This window comes from Carcharodon carcharias, chromosome 17 (assembly GCF_017639515.1).
Source record: "Carcharodon carcharias isolate sCarCar2 chromosome 17, sCarCar2.pri, whole genome shotgun sequence".
Taxonomy (NCBI): Eukaryota; Metazoa; Chordata; class Chondrichthyes; order Lamniformes; family Lamnidae; genus Carcharodon; species Carcharodon carcharias.
In genome coordinates, this window is record NC_054483.1 from 102,412,908 (window position 1) to 102,437,880 (window position 24,973).

The following is a 24,973-nucleotide window of genomic DNA, read 5'->3' on the forward strand; positions in this document are numbered from 1 at the left end:
TTTAGGGAATGAAATCTGCTGCCTTTACCTGATCTGGCCCACATGTGACTCCAGGACCACATCAAGGTGGTTGACTCTTAAATGCCCTCTGAACAAGGGCAATAAATGCTGGCCTAGCCAGTGATGCCCACATCCCATGAACGCATGAAAAAAAAGGAACTGGTGAAAAATTGTGGTGTGTCTCAGAATGAGAAATGACCCAACCAAGGTTCCATTCATTCTATAGTCAAAGAGAAGAAAACCATGGGAGTAAGCATGTGTTGATTTCTTTGAAGTGGAAAGGAAAGAGTACCTTGTTTTGGTCAACAGCAATAGCAAGTGGATAAATGTTGAGTCCGTGCCCAATACTGCAAGTGCCAAAACTATTGAGGTTTTGAGAAGTTGGTTTGCAATTTATCTGTTGCCAGAATGTTGGTGTCAGATACTGGTCCACAGTTTACATGAGAAGAGTTTGAAATATTTCTGAGTAAGGATGGAGTCAAACACACTCTAATGCTGACATATCACCCAACATCGAATGGTGCTGCAGAAAGAAGTGTCCAGATTGCAAAGAGGTCTTTGTGGAAGTATTTGCTGGGTGACAAGCCAGGCAGTAATTTCCATGTTTCTCTTTGACACAGGCTGGACAATTTTCTATTCTCTTGAGGAATAACCCCAAGGTGTACAATACATTGCTCACCTTACGAGTCAGTGTTTAAACACACTCCTAGGACAAGGTTTGGTTTGCTTAAGCCTGACATCAATAACAAAGAGAAAAGCAAGATTAGATGAAGAGGAGGCTTGGTCAGAAGGTCATGGTAAAAAACAATCGAGGTGATAAGGAGAAGTATGTGACCAGAGTTGTTGTAAAGAGTCTAGATACATTCACATATCAAATGAAAATTGGAGAGAGAATCCATCCGTGTCACGTAGATCATTTGCTTGAAAGAGGAAATCTGACAAAGGAAGAGCATGAGAAGCCTCCTGCAGCACAAAGTGAAAGTCAGCAAGAAACTGAACATCAGAAAGAAACTGAAAGCTTGCTGGTATTACAGAATCCACCGGTAGAGCAGTGTGAACCAGGGTCTTTCATTAAGGCAAATCAATCAATGTCACAGCCCCAACCATAAAGTGGAGTTGGTAGTCAAAGTCAAAGCTCGGGTTTGACACAATCAGAGATGTTGAGTGAGCAGAGTCAAACTAATGGAAATAGGAGGAGATACCCAGACAGAACGGGAAAGAAGCCAGATAGGTTAATTGTGACTATGTAGGAAGGAAGAAGAAAAAATCTGCTCTTTTCATTATTTCTTGTCAAATGATATTTTTGGTAAAGACATATTCATGTTAAGGAAAAACAAGTTTTTTACGTGTAAATTACCCTGGTAATCTCGGTCATATATGTTTTAGTTTTGATTACAGTAAAAACAAGTATGCAACCTGTTAATTTTCATGTATTGTTGACATTAGCTTAGTCACATTGTATTCTGGGAAATTATGCACATGTATCATTTTATATTTTAATGTATAAGTTTTTTTAAGTGGGGAGGGAGTGTAATATATTGCAAGAAATGAGTATTTTTTTATAGTGCCCTCTTTGCTGCCCTCTCTGTTGGGGAGGTGTAAATAAATTTAGTTCAATGGCTGCCTGCAGCTGAGCATGTGTTAGTTTTAATGCAATACACAACAAATCATCCGTCATTTGATTGAACAACAGAACAGACTCAAAGGGCTGAATAGTCTCCTCCTGTTCCTTTCAAAAGAAAATTTGATAATTATCTGAAGAGAAAATATTTGCAAGTTGATAGAGAAAAGGCGGAGAGTGGGTCTAGGCAAGTTTTTTTAATTCATTCACTGGATGTGGGCTTTGCTGGCTGGGCCAGCATTTATTGCCCATTGCTAGTTGCCCTTGAGAAGGTGGTGGTGAGCTGCCTCCTTGAACCTCTGCAGTCCATGTGGTGTGGGTACACCCACAGTGCTGTTAGGGAGGGAGTTCTATGACTTAGACCCAGTGATAATGAAGGAACAGCAATATATTTCCAAGTCAGGATGATGAGTGACTTGGAGGGGAACTTCCAGTTGGTGGTATTCCTATATATTTGCTTCCCTCGTCCTTTTAGATGGTTGTGGTTGTGGATTTGGAAGGTGCTGTCGGAGGAACCTTAGTGAATTCCTGCAGTGCATCTTGTAGATGGTACACAGTGCTGCTACTGTGCATCGGTGCTGGAGGGGGTGGATGTAGCACCAATCAAGTGGGCTGCTTTGTCCTGGACGGTGTCCAGCTTCTTGGGTGTTATTGGAGCTACATTCATCCAAGCAAGTGGAGAGTATTTGATCACACTCCTGACTCAAGCCTTGTAAATGGTGGACAGGCTTTGGGGAGTAAGGAGGTGAGTTACTCATCGCACGATTCCTAGCCTCTGACCTGCTCGTGACCACAGTATTTATATGACTAGTCCGTTCAGTTTGTGGTCAACGGTAACCCACAGGTTGTGGATAGTGGGGGATTCAGTAATGATAATGCCATTAAACACCAAGGGGCGATGGTTGGATTCTCCCTTGTTGGAGATGGTCATTGCCTAACGTTTGTGTGGTGCAAATGATACTTGTCATTTGTCAGCCCAAGCCTGGATATTGGCCAGGTCTTGCTGCATTTGGACATGAACTGCTTCAGCATCCGAGGAATCATGAATGGCGCTGAACATTGTGCAATCATCAGTGAACACCCCACTTCTGACCCTATGATGGAAGGAAGGTCATTGATGAAGCAGCTGAAGATGGTTGGGCTGAGGATACTACCCTGGGAACTCCTGCAGTGATGTCCTGGAACTGAGATGACTGACCTCCAACAACCACAACCATCTTCCTTTGACTCCAACCAGCGGAGAGTTTTACCCCTGATTCCTATTGACTCCAGTTTTGCTCTGACTCCTTGATGCCACATTCGGTCAAATGCGGCCTTGATGTCAACGGCAGTCACTCTCACCTCACCTCCAGGATTCAGCTCTTTTGTCCATGTTTGAACCAAGGCTGTAATAAGGTCAGGAGCTGGGCATCATTGAGCAGGTTATTGCTAAGCAAGTGCCGCTAGATAGCACTGTTGATGACCCCTTCCATTACTTTACTGATGATGGAGAGTAGACTGATGGAGCGGTAATTGGCCTGGTTGGATTTGTCCTGCTTTTTGTGTACTGCACATACCTGGGCAATTTTCCACATAGCCAGGTAGATGCAATGTTGTAGCTGTACTGGAACAGCTTGACAATTTGCCTGGCAAGTTCTGGAGCACAAATCTTCAGTACTATTGCCAGAATATTGTCAAGGCCCATAGCCATTGTGGTATCCAGTGCCTTCAGCCGTTTCTTGATATCATGTGGAGTTAATCGAATTAGCTGAAGACAGGCATCTGTGATGCTGGGGACCTCCGGAGGAGGCCGAGATGGATCATCCACTCAACACTTCTGGCAGAAGATTGTTGCAAATGCTTCAGCCTTATCTTTTGCATTGATATGCTGGGCTTCCCCATCATTGAGGTTGGGGATATTTGTGGAGTATCTTCCTCCAGTGAGTTGTTTAACTGTCCACCACCATTCATGCATGGTTGTGGCAGGACTGCAGAACTTTGATCTGATCCGTTGGTTGTGGGATCACTTGCTGCTTATGCTGTTTGACAGGCAAGTTGTCCTGTGTTAAAGCTTCACCAGGTTGACACCTCATTTTTAGGTATGCCTGGTGCTGCTCCTGGGATACCCTCCTGCACTCTTCATTGAACCAGGGCTGATCCCCTATCTTGATGGTTATGGTAGATTGGGGGATACGCCAGGCCATGAGGTTACAGATTGTGTTTGAGTACAATTCTGCTGCTATTGGTGACCTACAGCGCCTCATGGGTGTCCAGTCTTGAATTGCTGGATCTGTTCAAAATTATCCCATTTGTCATGGTGGTAATGCCACACAACACGATGGAGGGTATCCTCAATGTGAAGGCGGGACTTCATTTCCACAATGACTGTGCGGTGATCACTCCTACTGATACTGTCATGAACAGATGCATCTGCGGCAGGCAGGTTGGTGAGGATGAGGTCAAGTATGTTTTTCCCCTACCACCTGCTGCAGACCCAGTCTAGCAGCGATGTCCTTTCGGACTTGGTCAGCTCTGTCAGTAGTGGTGCTACCGAACCACACTTGGTGATGGACATTGAAGTCCCCCACCCAGAGTATATTCTGTGCCCTTGCCACCCTCAGTGCTTCCTCCAAGTGGTGTTCAACATGGAGAAGCACTGATTCATCAGCTGAGGGAGGGCGGTATGTGGTAATCAGCAGGAGATCTCCTTGCTCAGGCTTGACCTCATGCCATGAGACTCCCAGGGCAACTCCCTCCCAACTGTATACCACTGTGCTGCCACCTTTGACTGAGTCTGTCCTGCCGGTGGGGCAGGACATACCCAGGGATGGTGATGGTGAAGTCTGGGACATTGTAAGGTATGATTCCATGAGGATGGCTATGTCAGGCTGTCGCTTCATTAGTCTGTATGACAGCTCCCCAGTTTTGGCACTAGCCCCCAGATGTTCATAAGGTTGCCGTTTGCGATTGCCGTTGTCATTTCTGGTGCCTAGGCCGATGCCAGGTGATCCTTCCCGTTTCATTCCTTTTTTGTGACTTTGTAGTGGTTTATTACAACTGAGTAGTTTGCTAGGCCATTTCAAAGGGCATTTAAGATCCACATGTGGGCCAGACCAGACCAGGTACAGACAACAGATTCCCTTAGGATTTTTGTGAACAAGATGGGTTTTTAACAACTATCGACAATAGTTTCATGGTCATCATTAGACTTTTAAGTCCAGATTTTTATTGAATTCAAATTCCACCATTTGGCATGGTGGCATTTGAGCCCAGGTCCCGGTTTATGACCCTAGGCCTTTGGATTACTAGTCCAGCGACAATACCACTACATCATCGCCTCCACCTAGGGAGCCAGCACAGACACAATGTGCTGAATTGATTCTTTCCATGTTGTAACCATTCTGTGATTTCTATGTTCCTAAGCCCCAGTATGAGGCAAACAGTTAGAGTGAATCAGCTGGGGGAATCAAAGACTCCTGGAGCTTTATCTCCCTGAGGTTAAAATAAAATTAAATTAAATTAGCCTCAATCTTCCAGATGTACATTTTTTTTTATTCATTCATGTGATTGTGGGTATCACTGACTAGGCCAGCATGTATTTCCCATCACTCCCTAATTGCCTTGTTCAGAGGGCACTTAAGAGTCAACCACTTTGCTGTGGGGCTGAAGTCATGTGTTGGCCAGACCAGGTAAGGACAACAGATTTCCTTCCCTAGAGGGCATGAGTGAACCAGATAGGTTTTTACAACAATTAACAATGGCCATCATTAGGCTTTTGAGGCCAAGTTTTTATTGAATTCAAATTCCACCATTTGCCATGGTGGGTTTCAAACCCAGGTCCCCAGAGCATTACTCTAGATTACTAGCCCAGTGATAATAGCACTACACCATCATCTCCTCTCAGTATTATTACTCTGCCTTTACTTTTCTACACCACGATGGAGCTCTGCATGTCTGGCCTGGTTTTCCGATCCCAGCTTCTTCAGATATGCAGAGCGTACTGCTTCCTCATAGTGCTGGGTCATTGGGAGGAGGACAAGCCATGGTCCCTTTTTACTGCACTAGCTGCCATACTCTGTTAAGTGTTTAAATGTCCCAGTGTATATGAATGAAAGTGTGAGCGAGTGGGTGAATTGTAGGTGTGAAAGTGGGTAGGTGGGTGAGCTAAGTTGGCAAGTGGGTAGGGTGGCTGAGATGAGTGGGGTGGGGAGGTGGGGCAGGAGGGAAGTTGGGTGGTGGGGATTAGTCAGGCCCAATTGGGGTGGGGAGTCGGGTGGTGGGGAGCAAGTCAAGTCCGGGTGCGGAGTTGGTGGGGGGGCAAGTCAGGCCGGGCGGGGGTGAGCCGCGGATTCAGGAGGGGAGTCAGGGATTAATTAGGGAGTCAGCAGTGGGGGGGTGGGAGGGTGGGTCAGTTTGAGCGACTGGGGGCTAATTGTGTGGTTACCCAGGAGTTAGGCTAGGATTTTTCTAACATTCCCTGGGTAGCTTTCCAAGCAAGTCAGAACCGTTCATAGTCTTCGACTCTAACTGAGTATTGGAGACATTTTCAGAGGACCCCATGGGGCCATGGGATTGCCTATCAGAAGTTCAGACTTCCCAGTTAATTCCCATGGAGTCAGTGCATTGGGAATTCTGAGGGGTTCTGTTGGGCATCTTGCGGGTTACATCTGGTCTCTAACGATTCAGAGAACGGAAGATTTGCTAAGGGAAGCAGATGGACTAGCTGTTCTGGGAATTGTGTGAGGGTTCGATCTTTTGCTGGTGAGTAAGACCACGTCTCCCACTGACCATCTCTCCCATTGATTAACAGGAAGGGGACCCTGGTGTACAGCACGCTCCTGATGATACTAGCTGGACTGCTGATGGGATTCAGCAAAGTGCTGCGCTCTCCAGAAATGGTCATCCTGGGACGCTTCATGACTGGGATCCACTCAGGTACACGATGAGATTCTGCAGCTCACTCTCTCATCACTGGTTTGGGAGTAACAGTTCAAGGAGATAGTTCTAGAGTGGGGCAGGGAGAGAAGAAGGGATGAGTAAGGGAGAGAGATAGAGTAAGGTACAAGGGAACATAATTAGAGAGACAGATTACAGGAGTGTGAGACAGATAAACAGATAGCAAGAGAGAAGGATGGAGAGAGGCACAGATAGATTTTTAGAGACAGACATACGGAGAAAGAAGGACAAAGACAGAGACGGGTTAAATAGAGAGAAGGTGTGGTAAAGTGAAGTGCTATGTACCTTTTAAGAGAATGTAGTTAATTGACCATATGACTGTATTGACCAGTCACGATACAGCGTAGGCTTCTTGGGTAACTGTAAGTCTGGAGCTGATGGTGACTGAAGAAGCTCACATGGTGTTAGTGCTCTGTTCTTAGTTTCAATAAACCACCAGTGTTAGTTCAGTTAAACGGCCTCTCTGCCTATTTTGTTTCAAGCACCAGCTGATGTGCTAATATCAAGGGCGCAGCTAGTGTTCTCCAGACAAAGCAAACCTGATAACTACAAACATAAAACTGGCAATGAGAATAAACCGGATCAATTGACGGCAATCAAGAAAGCCGAGGTGGGCCAGCTACGTTACTTCACCACTACCTTGAAGCTGTTTGAAAGCGCAGTCTCCTTAGTCATCGAGTATGCTGCAGTTTGGGCATCTTGAACTATTTGACCCCATTTCCAATGACTGGTCTCAGTATGTTGAACGCCTAGCATTTTTCTTTACCGCGGGGGAGGACAAGAAGAGGGCAATTCTTTCATCCACATGCATGAGAAAAACATATGGTCTGATCCACAGCCTCACGTCACCTAACACCCCCGATATGAAGACATTCAACAAGTTAGTAAACATGGTAAACAACCACCTGAAGCCAAAGCCCTCAGTCACTATGCAGCATTTTAAATTCAATTCCAGGAACAGGCTTCCAGGAGAGACAAGCGCTGGCTACGTAGCTGCTTTAAAGGAATTAAGGGAATATTGTGAGTTTGGAACTTCAATTAATGACATGTTGAGGGACCGATTGATATGCAGAATCGGGGACAATGCTATTCAAAAGCGATTGCTACCTGAAACTAATCTAGACTTCAGTAAAACATTAGAATTGGCAACAGCCATGGAGAGGCTGTTAGAGACTCTGAGGCAAGAAAAGATACACAAAATAGGTGCCATCCATCTTGTAGGGCGGGAAGGGCTGGTAACAAAAGGTATGAAAACATCGGACCTCGCAGGAAGGTGGGGAACATCCACTATGTACAGACCATTGAAGAACAACAGTACTACATTGAAAACCCACGACATTGAGAGAAATGCATACAGGCAGCTTGCAGGCAATCGACAGTTCAGAAGTATCAAATGCTCTTTCTGCCACCACAATGGTCACATAATGCGGCACTGTAAAGATAGGCTGAGAAACCATTTTAAAAACAAAGGTAGAAATCATTTATCTGCCTCATTGAAGAACCAGAGGAAGCAAAATCTGACATCTATTCATTATACAACCTGAAAGTGGGTAGAACTGAGCCAATCCAGGCAGTCATTAGAGTCAATGAACAACCAACAAAAATGAAGATCGATACTGGGGCATCAATGTCTAATATAGGAGAACATACGTTCAGACACTTGAATAAGGGAGTCCTTCCTTTAAGTTTGGAAGAATTGGACACTAAATTAAAAACATATATGGGTGAAGAAATAAGATTGAAAGTAACATGTCAAGTCCTGGATCAGTCTGCAAATTTACCCCTTATAGTAGTAGCTGGGGTGGGCCCCAGTTTAATTGATCACAACTGACTCAAAAAGATTAAATTGCAGTGGGCTGAGATTTTTCAAATCAGAACAAGAAACTTACAGGAATTGTTACAAAAGTACACTTCCATTTTCAGTGACGAGCTCAGAAGGATTCGTGGGCTACAAGCCAAAATCCTCGTAAACCCTAACACAACCCCCAGATTTATCAGAGCCAGACCAGTCCCTTATGCTCTATGGGACAAGGTCAAGACTGAGATAAACAGGCTGGAAAAGTTGGATATCTTACAACCGGTGCAATTTTCCAAGTGGGTGGCACCCACAGTACCTGTACTGAAGCCAGACCAAAGTGTTTGCTTATGGAGTGACTATAAATTAACTGTAAACATAGCGGCCAAACTTGATAGGCACCCAATATGGAAGATTGACAAATTATATTCAAAATTGGCAGGGGGCATCACACATTCAAAACTTGACATGAGCCACACCTGCCAGCAGGTAGAGTTGGAAGAAGGCTGTAGGGAATTCGTGACCATCAAGAAGTATTTGGATGGGTGCTTGTGATGCCATGGTATACAAGGCTATAGGCCTAGTGCAGGAAAATGGGATTAGAATAGTTAGACACTTCTTTGACTAGTGCAGATTCGATGGGCCGAAGGGCCTTTTTCTGTGCTGTAGACCTCTATGATTCTATGACATCGAGGATTGTATCAATATACTCGAATACCCTTTGGGGGTCTCATCGGCGTATGCTATTTTCCAGAGTACCATGAAAAATCTGCTTCAGGGACTGCACCATGTCATTATTTATCTGGATGATGTCTTCCTTAGTCACTGGATGAACTGACGAAGAACACTTAGCTAATTTGGAGGAGGTGCTGAAACGCTTCTCACAAGTGGGGGTATGCTTGAAGCGAGAAAAATGTCTTTTCCAAGCCATAGAGGGAGTTTACTTGGGCCATAAGGACGACACGCAGGGCCTGCATCCCGTGGAAGAAAAGGTCAAGGCTATTCGCGAGGCACCTGCACCAAGAAACACTACTAAAGGCCTTCTTAGGCACGGTAAACTACTATGGGCGACTTGTCCCAAATCTATCAACCGTACTGGCTCCACTATACACATTGTGTAAGAAAAACCATAAATGGATTTAGCAAGCTCCACACCAGGATGCGTTTCTGCAGGCAGAACAATTGTTAAGATCATCGACCCTACTGGTCCACTTTGACCCAAACAAAGAATTGATTTAAACTTGTGATGCATCCCCTTATGGAACAGGGGCTGTACTTGCACATGAGATGGCGGATGGCTCCGAATGACCCACTGGTTATACAGCTCACGTGCTCAGTGCTGCAGAGCGACGATATTCTCAAATTGAGCAGGAGGGTTTGTCTGTTGTGTTTGGTGTTCAGAAATTCCATCAATATCTCCACGGTTGCCATTTTCACATTATATCCAACCACAAGCTTTTGGGATTATTTGGAGAGGATAAGTCGATACCTCCCATCGCATCCGCTCACATCCAGAGGTGGGCACTGATATTGGCTGCTTACGAATACACTTTTATTCACTGATCGGGAAGCCAGATCACACATGATGTGCTGAGCCGCCTCCCCATGCCCGATAACAAAGTGAAGGTTCAATTTCCCCAGGAACCTGTCTTAGTACTACATTTTTTGGATTCCTCGCCTCTCCAGGCCAAACAAATCCATGAGTGGACAAGCCGAGATCCACTTTTATCTCACGCCCGGGAGCAGGTCTTGAACGGATAATCAGGAGAGACAAAGTCAGGTGAGATGAAGCCCTATTTCAGTCGCAGATATGAGCTCACCTGCCAGGATGGCATATTGCCCTGGGGATCAAGGGTTATTGTGGCCCCCGAGAGGACGGAGGCTATTACTGGCCGAATTACATTGTGCTCACCCTGGCATTAGTAGGATGAAAATGCTCGTGCGCAGCTACTTGTGGTGGCCAGGGATGGATGCAGACATCAAAACCCTAGTCAAAAGCTGTCCTCAATGCCAGCAGGTGCAAAAGCTACCCCACCCCCCACCCCTTAGCCCCATTGCATTCCTGGGAATGGCAGGGGCCATCATGAGTGCACCTCCATGTCAACTACCTTCTTGGGCACGATGTTCCTTTTACTAATAGACGCCCACTCCAAGTGGATGGATGTCTACGAAGTTTGGTCACCCACGTCTGCTGCCACCATAGACCATTTGCAACAGAGTTTTGCAGTGCACGAGTTACCAGAGGTGCTCGTGTCAGACAATGGGACTGCATTTACCAGCGGGGAGTTCCACGGGTTTACAGCCCTCAACGGAATAACTCATTTCAAAACCTTGCCTTACCACCCCTCCTCTAATGGTTTGGCTGAGCGGACAGTCCAAACTTTTAAGTCTGGGATGAAAAAGCTGGACGGGGATTCCATCAGCACCAGATTGTCATGGTTCCTGTTCGCATACTGGATAATGCCACACACGACCACCCATGTAGCCCCTGCTGAATTATTAATGAAGAGACGTCTCCACACCCATCTAGCTTTTATGAATTTAGAGTGGAAGTGGAGAGAAACCAAGAGGCCCAGAAGGCCAGACATGATGGCCATAATTATGAAAGAAATTTCATGGAGGGAGAGACAGTTCTTGCAAAGAGCTTTGGAGATGGGCTCAATTGGCTATTAGGCGAAGTGAGTGCCGTGACAGGACCTCTCTCCTATAATGTATTGGTAAATGGCCGAATAATTAGACGACACATGGATCATCTCCGGAGACTAGAGACAGTCCCACAAGAAGGAATGCCGTCATCATTTGCATTTAAGTTTGCACTGCACGTGGAAGAAATGTCACACGATTTGGAAGTACCGGTGGGGTTTGTGGGACCCGAGAGGGTTGAAGACACAAACTTGCCCACTCCACCGATGAGCTTGTGGACAGTTGACCCCTGAGAAGGGGGTCTCGGAAACACCATCCGAGGCCATTGAATTACGACGCTCGACACGTCCAAGGAAGCCTCTTGAGAGACATGATTTGTAAATAGTTGTTCATGTAAATAACTGGGATGTTATGAAGCTTGTCAATTGTACTTTCAAGTAAAGGGGGAGGAATGTAGTAAAGTGAAGTACTATGTACCTTTAAAAGAATGCAGTTAGTTGACTATTGGACTGTATTGACCAATCGCTATACAGCGCGGGCTTGTTGGGTCACTAAGTCTGGAGCTGGAGGTGATTGAAGAAGCTCACATGGTGTTAGTGCTCTGTTCTTAGTTCCAGTAAACCACCAGTGTTTGTTCAGTTAATTGCGCTCTCTGCTTATATTGTTTCAAGCACCGACTAATGTGTTAATATCGAGAGTGCAGCTAGCGTTCACAGGACAAAGCAAACCTAATAACCAAAACTATAAAAGAAAGATAGAGAGATAGAGGAATAATTAGAAAGGAAGCAGGATAGAGATGAGGAGAGAAAACAACAAATGAACAGATCTCGAAGGCCGTGACGTTAATTCCAATGCCAGCTTCTGTCAGCACCTTAATCCAATTCTTTCTGCCTCCAGGTATTTCACTCAGTGTTGTCCCGATGTATCTGGGGGAAATTGCCCCAAAGAACCTGCGAGGATTCCTGGGCTTAATCCCCACCATCTTCATCTGTCTGGGAGTGTTTGCAGCTCAAGTGCTGGGACTTAGGGAGTTGATGGGGAAGGTAAGCGCCAATGACCCTGAGTTCAACTGGTCACCTTGTCTGCCCTCCCCCCACCACCGTTCATTCAGAAACTCACAGTAAACACCGCATTCCGGCCAATCCACATCCATGCTGATTGCTTTGAATCGGTTTGCCTCTGACAGCTGTTCTGAATCAAGCTTGAGGACATCTCCATTGAACACTGCTCCCCATGGTTCCAATCTGGCCAAGAGCTGGATTTCACCTTTACACAAATCAGACTCCATCTCTCTCCCTGGCAGCTGTCTGATTCTGATCAAGTCTGTTCATAACCTTGGTGTTGTATTTCACCCAGAGGTGAGTTTCTGAACAAATATTTATGCCATCCTGAAGCCCCAATCTCACACATACTCCCATGTCCACTTCCATCACATTGTCATGTTCTGTCCCTGTCTCAGCTCATCTACTGCTGAAACCCTCATTCACACCTTTGTTACCCCCAGACTCGACTGTTCCAGCTCACTGCTGGTTGGTCTCCCACATTCTATACACTCTGTAAACCTGAAGTCATCGGAAATCCTGCTGCCCAGGTCCTAACTCGCACTGAGTCCCCTTACTGACCTTCATTGGTTCCTAGTTAAACAATGCCTCCATGTACAATTCAAATCTATGTTTTCAAATCCCTCCATGGCCTCCCTCCTCCCCTCTCCCTATTTCTGTAATCTCCTCCAGCCCCACAACCCTCCGAGATAACTGTGTTCCTCTAATTCTGACCTCTTGAGCATTTCAATTCTCATCACTCAACCATTGGTGGCCGTGACTTCAGTTTCCTAGACCAAAGCTCTGGAATTCCCTCCCAACACCTCTCCGCCTCTCTACCACACTTTCCTCCTTCAAGACATTTCTTAAAACCTACCTCCTAAACACAGCTCGTGGCCATCTGACCTAATATCCCCTTATGCGGCTCATTGCCACTTTATGTTGGATAACACTTCTGTGAAGAGCTTGGGAAGTTTTACATCCAAGCTGTTGTGTAGGTACATGGGAACATGTCTGAGATTATGGGACTGTTACATTGAATAGTAACAAGTAAGTTCTTGCATTTCTATAACGTCTTTTGCATCCTCAGAACATCCCACAGCTTCACAGCCAATGAAGTACTTTTGAAGTGTAGTCACTCTTGTAATTTGGGAAACACGGCAGCCAATTTGTGCACAGCAAGCTCTCACAAACAGCAATGTGATAATGACCAGATAATTTGTTCTCATGATGTTGATTAAGGGAAAAGTATTGACCTATGACACCAGGGAGAACTCCCCCTTCCACTTCATCAAAATAATGCTCATGCATGTTTACATCCATGTGAGAGCACAGGCAGGCCTAATAGTGCGGCGCTCCCTCAGCACTGACCTTCTGACAGTGCGGCATTCCCTCAGTACTGACCCTCCGACAGAGCAGTGCTCCCTCTGTACTCACCCTCCGACAGTGCAGCGTTCCCTCAGTAGTGACCCTCCGACAGTGCAGCAATCCCTCTGTACTGACCCTCCGACAGTACAGTGCTCCCTCAGTGCTGACCCTCCGACAGTGCAGCGCTCCCTCAGTACTGACCCTCTGACAATGCAGCACTCCCTCAGTACTGACCCTCCAACAAAGCAGTGCTCCCTCAAATGAAAGCAAAATACTGCGGATGCTGGAAATCTGAAACAAAAACAAAAACTGGGAAAACTCAGCGGGTCTGACAATATCTGTGGAGAGAAAGACAGAGTTAACGTTTCGAGTCCAGATGACTCTTCTTCAGAACTAAAGAGAAGTAAAAATATGATGAAATATATACTGTTTAAGGAGGGTTGGACAGGTGAAGCTGGATAGAAGGCCAGAGATAGGTGGAAGCAAAGGAGAGATTGAAAAAGATGTCATAAACAATAGGTCAAAGGGGTGTTGATGGTGGTGATACTGGCTACAAAAGGTGCTAATGGTAACATTCAGAGTAGAAAGCAGGATGAGCAAGTGACAGGTGCACAAGTGGGGGTGAGGGGAGGGGACAGTGCAGGAAAATAGATCGAAATAGACTAAAAGGTTGGAATAAAACAATGAATGGAAATACATTTTAAAAATAATAAAAATAGATGGGAAAAAATTATATATATATAAAAATTAAAAAATAAATATTTGTAAAAAGCGAATTAAAAAGGGGTGGGGATGGAGGAGAGTTCATGATTTAAAATTGTTGAACTCAATGTTAAGTCCGGAAGGCTGTAAAGTGCCTAATCGGAAGATGAGGTGCTGTTCCTCCAGTTTGCGTTGAGCTTCACTGAAACATTGCAGCAGGCCAAGGACAGACATGTGGGCATGAGAGCAGGGTGGAGTATTGAAATGGCAAGCAACAGGAAGGTCTGGGTTATGCTTGCGGACAGACCGAAGGCGTTCCGCAAAGCGGTCACCAGTCTGCGTTTGGTCTCTCCAATGTAGAGGAAACCGCATTGGGAGCAACAAATGCAGTAGATCTTTGTTTGGTCTATTGCATTCACTGCTCCCACTGACCCTCCGACAGTGCAGTACTCCTTCAATACTGACCCTCTGACAGTGCAGCACTCCCTCAGTACTGACCTTCCGACAGTGCAGCACTGCCTCAGTACTGACCCTCCGACAGTGCAGCACTCCCTCAGTACTGACCCTCTGACAGTGCAGCACTCCCTCAGTGCTGACCCTCTGACAGTGCAGCACTCCCTCAGTACTGACTGTCCAACAGTGCAGCACTCCCTCAGTACTGATCCTCCGACAGTGCAGCACTGCCTCAGTACTGACTCTCTGACAGTGCAGCACTCCCTCAGTACTGACCCTCCATCTGTGCAGCACTCCCTCAGTACTGACCCTCCATCTGTGCAGCACTCCCTCAGTACTGACCCTCCATCTGTGCAGCGCTCCCTCAGTACTGACCCTCTGACAGTGCAACACTCCCTCAGTACTGACCGTCTGACGGTGCAGCATTCCCTCAGTACTGACCCTGACAGTGCAGCACTCCCTCAGCACTGACCCTCTGACAGTGCAGCACTCCCTCAGTACTGACCCTCTGATGGTGCAGCACTCCCTCAGTACTGACCCTCTGACAGTGCAGCACTCCCTCAGTGTTGACCCTCTGACAGTGCAGCACTCCCTCAGTACTGGAAGTGTCTACTTAGGTTTTGTACCTAACTCTCCGAAACTGGATTTGAGCCCACAACTTACTGGCCAGAATTTTTGACTCGACGATGGGGGGGCGGGGCCCACTCGCCGAGGCGCAAAATGACGCGGGGTGACATTGGGTGTGCATCCTGACATCACTGCGCATCATTTAGATTTACAGTTCGGCAAGCGCGCAGCCAAGTCAGCTGCACACCCGCCGAACTGTCAAAGGCCTATTAAGACCGTTTACAAACTAATTAAACTAATAAACTGAGCTGCCCGTCCAACCTTAAGGTGGGATGAGGTTTCATGAAATGCTTGTAAGTTGAATAAAAATTTTTATAAAATTTCATTGACATGTCACAGCTTAAGTGACACTGTCACATGAGGGAACATGTCTTAACATTTTTTCTTTTCTTTATTTAAAATTTTAAAACTTAAACTAATCGCCCTGAGGCACCTTTGTTGGTGGACCTCAGGGAGATTTCTGCACTCTGTCGCGCGCATGCGCAAAAGAGCACAGGCCCTGAATCAGGGAAACCCCCCCAGTGCCCGCACAGGGAGCACACAGCACTTCCGGGCACACGTCACACTGGGTGGGCCTTAATTGGCCCGCCCACATGAAATGGTGGAGCAGACCCGATCGAGGGCGCCGATCAGGTCCGCGCCTGCCCCCGCCCCCACCTGCCCCTGCATAACTCCCCCCACCGATGGGAGGAAATAATTTCCACTGACTCAAAGGCAAGAATGCTTCCCACTGAAGCAGCGTATATAGGAGAGCACAGGAACCTGGCGTACATTGCCTGTGGTCTAGGGTCCAAGATGAAGCTGCAGCCAGTATACACACACCCCATATATGTGGCAGGTCCACTGCCCCTAGTATACCTACGCAAGGACACATACCCCAGTTACACAAATATACAAACATACGAACTAGGAGCAGGAATCGGCCACCCGGCCCTTCAAGCCTGCTCCGCCATTCAATAAGATCATGGGTGACTTGATTGTAATTTCCCAACTAGCCCCTTTCAGCCCCTTGTTAATCAAGAATCTATCTCACTCCGCTTTAAAAATATTCAAAGACTCTGCTTCCACCACCTTTCGAGGAAGAGAGTTCCAAAGACTCATGACCCTCTGAGAGAAAAAATTTGTCCTTATCTCTGTCTTAAATGAGCGACCCCTTATTCTTAAACAGTGACCCCTAGTTCTAGATTCTCCCACAAAAGGAAATATTCTCTCCACATTCACCCTGTCAAGATGCCTCAGGATTGTATATGTTCCAATCAAGTCGCCTCTTACTCTTCTAAACTCCAGTGGATACAAGCCAAACCTGCCCAATCTTTCCTCATAAGACAACCCGACAATTCCTGGTATTAGCCTAGTAAACCTTCTCTGAGCTGCTTCTAAAGCATTTACATCTTTCCTTAAATAAGGTGACCAATACAGTGCACAACACTCCAGATGTGGTCTCACCAGTGCCCTGTACAACTGAAGCATAACCTCCCTACTTTTGTATTCAATTCCCCTTGCTATAAACAATAACATTCTATTAGCATTCCTAATTACTTGCTGTACCTACATACTAGCCTTTTGTGAGCCATGCACTCCGACACCCAGATCCCTCTGAATCTCAGAACTCTGCAATCTCTCACCAGTTAGATAATAAGCTTCTTTTTTATTCTTCCTACCAAAATGGACAATTTCACATTTTCCCACATTATACACCATTTGCCAGATCTTTGCCCACTCACTTAACCTATCTATGTCACATTGTAGTCTCCTTATGTCCTCTTCACAACTTGCTTTCCTACCTAATTTTGTCTTGTCAGCAAATTTAGTAACCTTCCCTTCTGTCCCTTCATCCAAGTCTTTTACATAAATTGTAATAAGTTGAGGCACCAGCACTGATCCCTGTGGCACATCACTCATTACCCCCCGCCAACCAGAAAAAGACCCATTTATGCCTACTCACTGTTTCCTGTTAGCTAGCCAATTTTCTATCCATACTAACATGTTACCCTTGACACCATGAGCTTTTACTTTCTGCAATAACCTTTGATGTGGCACTTTATCAAATGCCTTCTGGAAATCTAACTACAGCACATCCACCGGTTCCCCTTTATTCACAGTGCATGCGACTCCTTCAAAGAATTCCAATAAATTGGTTAAACATGATTTCCCTTTCACAGAACCATGTTGACTCTGCCTGATTGTCTTAAACTTTTCTAAGTGCCCTACTACAACACATTTAATAATAGCTTCTAACATTTTCCCTATGACAGATGTTAAGCTAACTGGCTTGTAGTTTTCCGTTTTCTGTCTCCCTCCTTTTTTGAATAATGGAGTTGCATTTGCTACCTTCCAATCTACAGGGACCTTCTCTGAATCTAGGGAGTTTTGGAAAATTAAAATCAATGCATCAATTATCTCACTGGCCACCTCTTTCAAGACCCTAGGATGAAGTGCATCTCGGCCTGGAAATTGTCAGCCCGTAGCTACATCAACTTACTCAATACCGTTTCTCTGGTGATTGTAATTTTCCTGAGTTCCTCCCTCCCTTCCATTTCCTGATTTACAGCTCCTTCTGAGGCTGTAAGTTGCTTGTATCTTCTATAGTGAAAACTGATGCAAAATTCCTGTTCAGTTCACCTGCCATCTCCTTACTTTTTACTATTAATTCCCCAGACTCACTTTCTATAGGACCAATGCTCACTTTGTTAACTCTTTTCTTATTTAAGTATTGATAGAAACTATTACTATGCATCTTTATATTTTCAGCTAGCTTTCTTTCATACTCTAATCTTTCCCTGTCTACACCCTGTCTACCTGCCCACCCTGTCCCAGTACAGCCACTCTGTTGTACCTGCCCCAATGTACTCAACCCTAGTATTGCTCCCTCTGTGTTCAGCCCCTCCTCCCATTTACCAGCACCCAGTTTACACAGCCCATATACACACCCCCAGTGTGCCTGCTGCAGTGTACATGTCCTTGGTGTACCTACACCAGGTGTACCTGCTCCATTGTACCTGCTCCAGTGTACCCACTCCATTGTACCTGCACCGGTGTATTCATCCCTGGTGTACCCAATCTGGCGGACCCGCTCCAGTGTACCTGCTTTAGTGTACTCAGCACTGGCGTACTGCTGTTGGTGTACTCAATACAGTATACTCGCCCTTAGTGTATCCACCCCAGGTGTGTCAGCCTATATTAGGGCCTAACAGATTGATGATTAATAGGCCGATGAGCTAGTTTCTAGGCAGGTGTGTCTCCATTGCTATTTACAAATCTACGTCGACATCTGTCCCTTTTTATTTTGTCTGTTTTCTTCTTTTTCCCTCCCTATCTCTCCCTCTCTCACTCCCTTCTCTTTCTGTCTGTCCCTCTCTCTCTATTTCTCCTTCTCTTTCTCTTTCTCTATCTCTCTCTCTCTGTGTCTCCCTCTCCATCTCTCCCTCTCCTTTGCCTTTCTCTCCCTCCCTCTGTCTCCCTCCCTCCCTCTCTCTCTTTCTCTCTGTCTCTCCTTCTCTATCTCTGTCTGTCTCTTTCTCCATCTCCCTCCCTTTCTCTTTCTCCACACCACCCACCCCATGCCTTTTTCTTTGAGTACAGGAGAAGGAGTGGCCTTTCTTGCTGTCTCTGGTCATAGTTCCGGCACTGGTTGAACTGCTGTTTCTGCCCTGGTTCCCAGAAAGTCCTCGCTACCTGCTGATTCAGAAAGAGGACATCACTGCCACAGTGCGAGGTGTGTACCTGTGGGAGGGAGGCAAGGAGGTATTGGGGGGAAGGTGAGTGGGAGGGAAGATGGGGTGGAGGGGAGAGGAAGGGAGGGCAGAGGGAGGGTTTGAAATGGACAGGAGTGGAGCGGGAGGCAGCAGCAGGAGATGGCGTGGTGTGTTGATGAATAAAAGTAGGTAAAACGTTGGTTAAAAATGGCTGCATATATACATTCCAGAACTGGACTCCTCACCACTCTCACTGTGACAAGAACACTTGGCACTGTCACTGGGGGTTAAAAGTAGAAAGAAATTTAGAATATTTGACCCAAGGGAGTTCCATGATTGCTGGCTATGCGACTGTATGGGGCTTCACTCAGAGGTGGAGTTTTTTGTAGTAAGGGTGCTCTGTCTATGAATGTTTCATCCACAGTTTAATAACCCCTCCATCCCTCTAGTGTTGGTGAGATTTGGCAGCCAGACAGTGGACCCAGGTCAGTGCTGGATCGTACCCAGAAGCAGCCAAAACTGGAGCCTGGATTTTAATCTTGCCTCGCCAGGCAGTGATCAACCGGGTAGTCGGTTTCACGCACCCGTGGAGTGAACTGTTGAATACCCTTTTTTTCTCTCTCTCTGTCTTCCCCTCCCCTCCAGTCATTCAACAGAATTTCCCTGCGGCCTTTTGCTGGTGAGCAAGAGAGAAACAAGAGCCTCCACTCTCACTGACACAGCTCAAGAATGACACAGCCATCTGCTGAGGGTCAACAGAATTAGGAGCAGGACCAGGCCAATCAACCCATCGAGCCATTCAATAATATCATGGCTGATCTGGTTGCAGCCTTAACTCCACTTTCCCATCTGCCCCTCATTGAGTTGAAGCAGGGCCATATAGAGGTCAGAGGTGAAGTGGACAAGGGTGGTATTGGGGTGTCATTGCGCCAGTGTCTTCAATAAACTGCGGACACAAACTCTTCAGGCAGTGGGAAAGTCTAATTGGCCACAGAGAGTTGAGAAAGGACCCATTCTGGGTCCAGGGGACAGAGTCAGCGGATATGTTGAACGAGCACATGATCTGTCACTCCATTCCTTGCCATTCTCCCTCTCAGCGCTGACGTGGTACCGGAACAAGTACAGCAGCAACATACAAGCAGAGATTGAGGAGATGCAGGAAGAGCAGAGGTCCTTGGCCTCTTTGGAAACCATCTCAGTTTTCCAGCTGGTAGCTGATCGCTCAGTCCGATGGCAGCTCATGTCTATCATTGTGATCAACATTGGGATGCAGCTTTCAGGCATAGACGCGGTGAGTGAGAGTGGAAAGTAGGTGGTGGCGGGGGGGGGGCCGGAAATTGGGTTTGATGATCGAGGAGAGGCTAAAGGAAAGAAATACTTGCATTTGTATAGCGCCTCTAGTGTCCTCAGTGCCCCAAAGCACTTTATATCCAATGAAGTGCTTTCTGAAATACAGTCACTGTTGTAGTGCAGGAAACAATGCAGCCCATTTGTGCACAGCAAGATCCCACAAACAGCAGTGTGTTAAAGACCAAATAATCTGCTTTAGTGACATTGATTGAAGTATAAATATTCACCAGGACACCAGGGACAACACTCCTATTCTTCAGCATAGTGTCATGGGATTATTTACATCCACCTGAGAGGGCAGATGAAGCCTCAGTTTAACATCTCATTCAAAAGACGACATCTCTGACAGTGCAGTGCTCCCACAGTCCTGACCCTCCAACAGCATAGCACTCTCTCAGTCCTGACCCTCTGACATTGCAGCACTCCCTCAGTACTGACCCCCTGACAGTGCAGCACTCCCTCAATACCGACCCTCCGACAGTGCAGCACTCCCTCAGTACTGACCCTCTGACAGTGCAGCACTCCCTCAATACTGACCCTCTGACAGTGCAGCACTCCCTCAATACCAACCCTCCGACAGTGCAGCACTCCCTCAATATCGACCCTCCGACAGTGCAGCACTCCTTCAGTACCGTACTGGAAATACCTGGATTTTGAGCTCTAGTCTTTGGAGTGGGTCTTGAATCCACACCACCTGACTCAGAGACAGGACTGTTGCCCACTGAGGTATAACTAACTCTAACTTATGATGAGTTTGATCACAAGTTATCTGGTTAAGAATACATCAGACTGAGAAGCCCCAGTGAAGTGTATCTTCAACATTGTACTTTATGATCAATTTGAGTTACAAGCAGGTTTATTTGTCTTTCAGATCTGGTTCTACACAAACAGGATATTTGAAAATTCTGGGATTCCTAAGCCATATATCCAGTACAACACAGTGGGAACTGGGGCCATTGAGGTTGTCGCTGGACTGATTGGGGTAAGTTACAGCTTATTTTCTACTCCCCTGAGTAGACCAAGCTAGAAACGGAGACACTCATGTAAAAACAAATTCCTGCAGATGCCTGAAATCCAAAATAAAAATAGAAAATGCTGGAACTTCTCAGCAGGTCAGACAGCATCTATGAAGAAAAACAGAGGCCGGAATTTTCCAGCCCCCCCACCCCGTCCTGTGGCGAGGCCGTCGAGCCCATTGAAATCTCCGTTCACATTGGCGGGACCGCAAAACCCCGCTGATGTGAGAGGCTGGAAAGTTCCGGCCAGAGTCAAATGGGGAATTTTGTGGGTGGATTTGGTTCAGGTGGGAAGTCGAAAAGCAGAAAATATGTGAAACAGGAACTCAACCTACCTCAAACCCACCCACTTTTGGTTTCAACAGAGGTGGGCCAAGGGGTAGGTGACCAACCAGCTCATTGAAGGCAATTTTGTCATTTAACTATTTTAATGAGGCGACGCAGACTCATTTTAACAGTGATTCTATTTTTCACTGACTTTGGGAAAACCATCAGGCATAGGGAGGTGAGGAGGGCTGAGTCCATGAGGTGAGTGCTTTTACAGCACTTCTTGTGGGCCAAGATGGGCAGAAGTGTTTCCCCCAGACTCACACCACCCTGTAAATTCCCACCACCACATTGCCCCACCCGCATCGGACACTCCCTCAGCCACCATCTGCTTCCACCAGCCAGTATCAAACACCCCCACAATCAAAATCACACTCTCCTCGCTCCTGTAATCGGACCTCCATAATCATATACCCACCCCCCTCACCGAGGAACAAGGATCAACTCCGTCCTCACCCCCCGCCACTTCCCCATTGTGATTACCTCCATAATCTCTCCCATGCCCTACAGAATCAACTTGCTGTCAGTCCAGCATGGCTGCAGCCTGATGCTCTCAGATGTCCCATCTGACCAGTCTCTATCCTTTCACTCTCTCCGTTTGTGGGAGGAAAATCTACAGAAAAGATTTAGGGAACCTGAATTTCCAGATTTCACAACCTTAAAAGGAACACGTCTGTGAGGTAAAATCCAGGCCAGTGTTTCAGGTCAGTGACCTCTTATTAGAAAAGGTCTGACAGTAGACCATTGACATGAAATGTTAAGTCTGTCTCCCTGCCTACACAGATGCTGCCAGACCTGCTGAGTATTTCCACCACTTTCTGTTTCCTGCTCCTGTTTCCTGTGCTTTTGCTCTTATGAGAAATGAGAACAGCTGACCATAAGCTTGATGAGAGAGGGAGATTCTAAAGAGGGTCTTCAGGGAGGAAAGAGCAGGGGAGAGATTTAGGGAGGGAATCCCAGGGTTTAGGGCCCAGGTTGCCAATGTTGAAACAATGGAAGTGGGGGATGGACAAGATATCCAAATTAGAGGAGCACAGAAATCTCGGAGAGACAGGAGGAGATTTCAGAGATATGGAGAGGCCATGGAAGGATTTGATCGCGATGATAAGAAAATTAAAATGGTGGTGTTGGTGGATGTTGTGGGGCTGGAGAAGGTGTCAGAGAAGGGTGAAATCCTCAGTTACCTGGTTTGGAGATTCTTAAAGATGCCAATTGGTGACTCAACCCACAGAACAATTCCCAAAGTTTCTTTCAGTCTTTAAGCATCCATTTCAGATTAAGTTAAGGCAGCACTGGTCACTATCTGAAAGCAATAAATCAGAGCTGTGAGTCATGAGATTGGATTAGCCTTCTGGACCTTTACCCAATTCACTCTTATTCTCTCTTTTCTCCCTCTATTTCGCCTATTTTTCTCTTTTCCATGTCTTCCTCTCTCTATTTCACCATTTTCTGCTTTTTCTACCTCACTTGTCTCTCTTTTCACTCACTGCATTTCTCTTGCATTCTTGCTCTCTTTTTTAATGTCCTCCCTCTTCTCTTTCTCCCATGTCTTGGCCTCACTCTCACTCTCCTCTCTCTCTTTGACCTATTCTTTCCCTCTTTCTATCTCTTTCTGTCCATTTCTGTCTCTTTTCTCCTCTGTCCCTTATCTCTCTCTGTCACTCTCTGGCCCTCTTTCTCTATGTCTGTCCCTGTCCCTCTCCCTTGGAATCCCTTTCTCTGTGTCTCTCCCTATCAGTCCATTCTGTCTCTCTCCTCCTCTCTGCCCATCTCTCTCTTTCTCTCTCTCTGTCACTCTCTGTCCCTTCCTCTGTTCCCTTCACTCTCTCTCTCTGTCTGTTCCTTTCTCTCTCTCTCCCTCTCCCTTTCCTCCCCATGTTGCTATCTTTCTCTCGAAGTTCTTGGCTGGATTATTTGCTCTTGCTACACAATAGCACACAATGGATGTGCAGCAACTGATTTGTGAGGAGAGGATTCTGCATTTCCCTGATCATTACTTCAACTAACAGCAGAATTTATTCTGTGAGCTGCTCTCTCCCATTTTAAGTGGAGTCTGACCCACGCTATATAATACTGAATAAGATTTTTGACAATTAAAGAGACTAATGCTGGTGGTTTTTGGTCCCAGGAGTGAAATTGCTGGGTGCGTTTTGCCTTTAATAAACAGAAGATGGTGTAGATTTGAAAATGAATCCTCTCTCACAGACTGGGCTAAGACTCCAGCTCAGATATGCTGGCAGTTATAAGAACCTCCTAGAACCACGGCAAGAACTTTAACCCCAGCCGCACATAGTTACTCACGGAAACTCACAGTGCTGTCATTGATATTGGTCCTGGGTGAGGGAGCCAATGTTACCCAGTGGAACTGGAAGGATTGGTTATAAAATTACAACCATTTGTTACACTGTCCTACCCCTGTTTACCTTCACCTCCCGTTGGTGGAACTCATTTTGCACGGACTCCAGGAGGTTTCTTAGAAGGTTTGTCCTATGTTTGGGATGTTTACTAGCAGGAGCCAGCAGTGCAGGATTCAGTTACATAGGGACTGAGATTGTTCTTCTTACAGCAGAGAAAGTTACGGAGAGATTTAATTGATGCGTTAAAAATCATGAGGAGAAACTTTCCACAGCTGGGAAGGTCAGCAACCAGAGGGCACAGACTTAAAATAATTGGATAAAGAAGCAGGCGGAAATAAGGAGAGTTATTTTTTACACAGAGAATTGTTGTGGTCTGGAATTCGCTGCTTGAAAGGGCAGTGGAAGGATGTTCATTCAAAACTTTCAAATGGGAAATTAGATAAATACTTGAAAAGGAAATATTTGCAGGACTACAGGAAAGAGCAGAGGGAGTCAGACTAATTGGATAGCTCTGTCGAAGAGCTGGCACAGATTTGATGGGCTGAATAACCTCTTCCTGTGCTGTAGGAATCTATATCACATCACTAGTCCTGGCCAGGCTTTCATTCATTCATGAGATGTGGGCATCGCTGGCTAGGCCAGCATTTATTGCCCATCCCTAATTGGCCCTGTTCAGAGAGTATTTAAGAGTCAACCACATTGCTGTGGGTCTGAAGTCACGTCAGCAATGGTTTCATGGTCATCATCAGACTTTTAGTTCCAGATTTTTACTGAATTCAAATTTCATCACCCACTATGGCAGAATTCCTACCCAGGTTCCCAAAGCGTTATCCTGGGTCTCAGGACTACTAGCTAGTGACAATACCACTATGCCATTGCCTCCATCTTAAGGAAAGGGAAGAGTAAGGAGCTACATTAATTAATTCTGATTTCATTGAACCTTGTTCATCAACAAGGCCAATAACGTGACATCAAAGTGCTAAACACTACTATATAGGCTCACATCCATTAGTAACTCACTCCCGGGTATCTGTTAGTCTAGAT

General features: G+C 46.1%; 1 protein-coding gene across 2 annotated transcripts in view; it reads left to right on the forward strand.

The window, feature by feature from the left end:
• LOC121289964 (solute carrier family 2, facilitated glucose transporter member 5-like) overlaps positions 1-24,973 on the forward strand; it is a 97,260-nt gene that overhangs the window by 62,903 nt on the left and 9,384 nt on the right. For both annotated transcript variants that reach the window (XM_041209981.1, XM_041209982.1), the window contains exons 4-8: positions 6,411-6,535; positions 11,892-12,037; positions 18,767-18,899; positions 19,977-20,170; positions 21,101-21,211. In XM_041209981.1, coding sequence (XP_041065915.1) covers positions 6,411-6,535; positions 11,892-12,037; positions 18,767-18,899; positions 19,977-20,170; positions 21,101-21,211 — 709 coding nt within the window. The remainder of the gene's footprint in view (positions 1-6,410; positions 6,536-11,891; positions 12,038-18,766; positions 18,900-19,976; positions 20,171-21,100; positions 21,212-24,973) is intronic.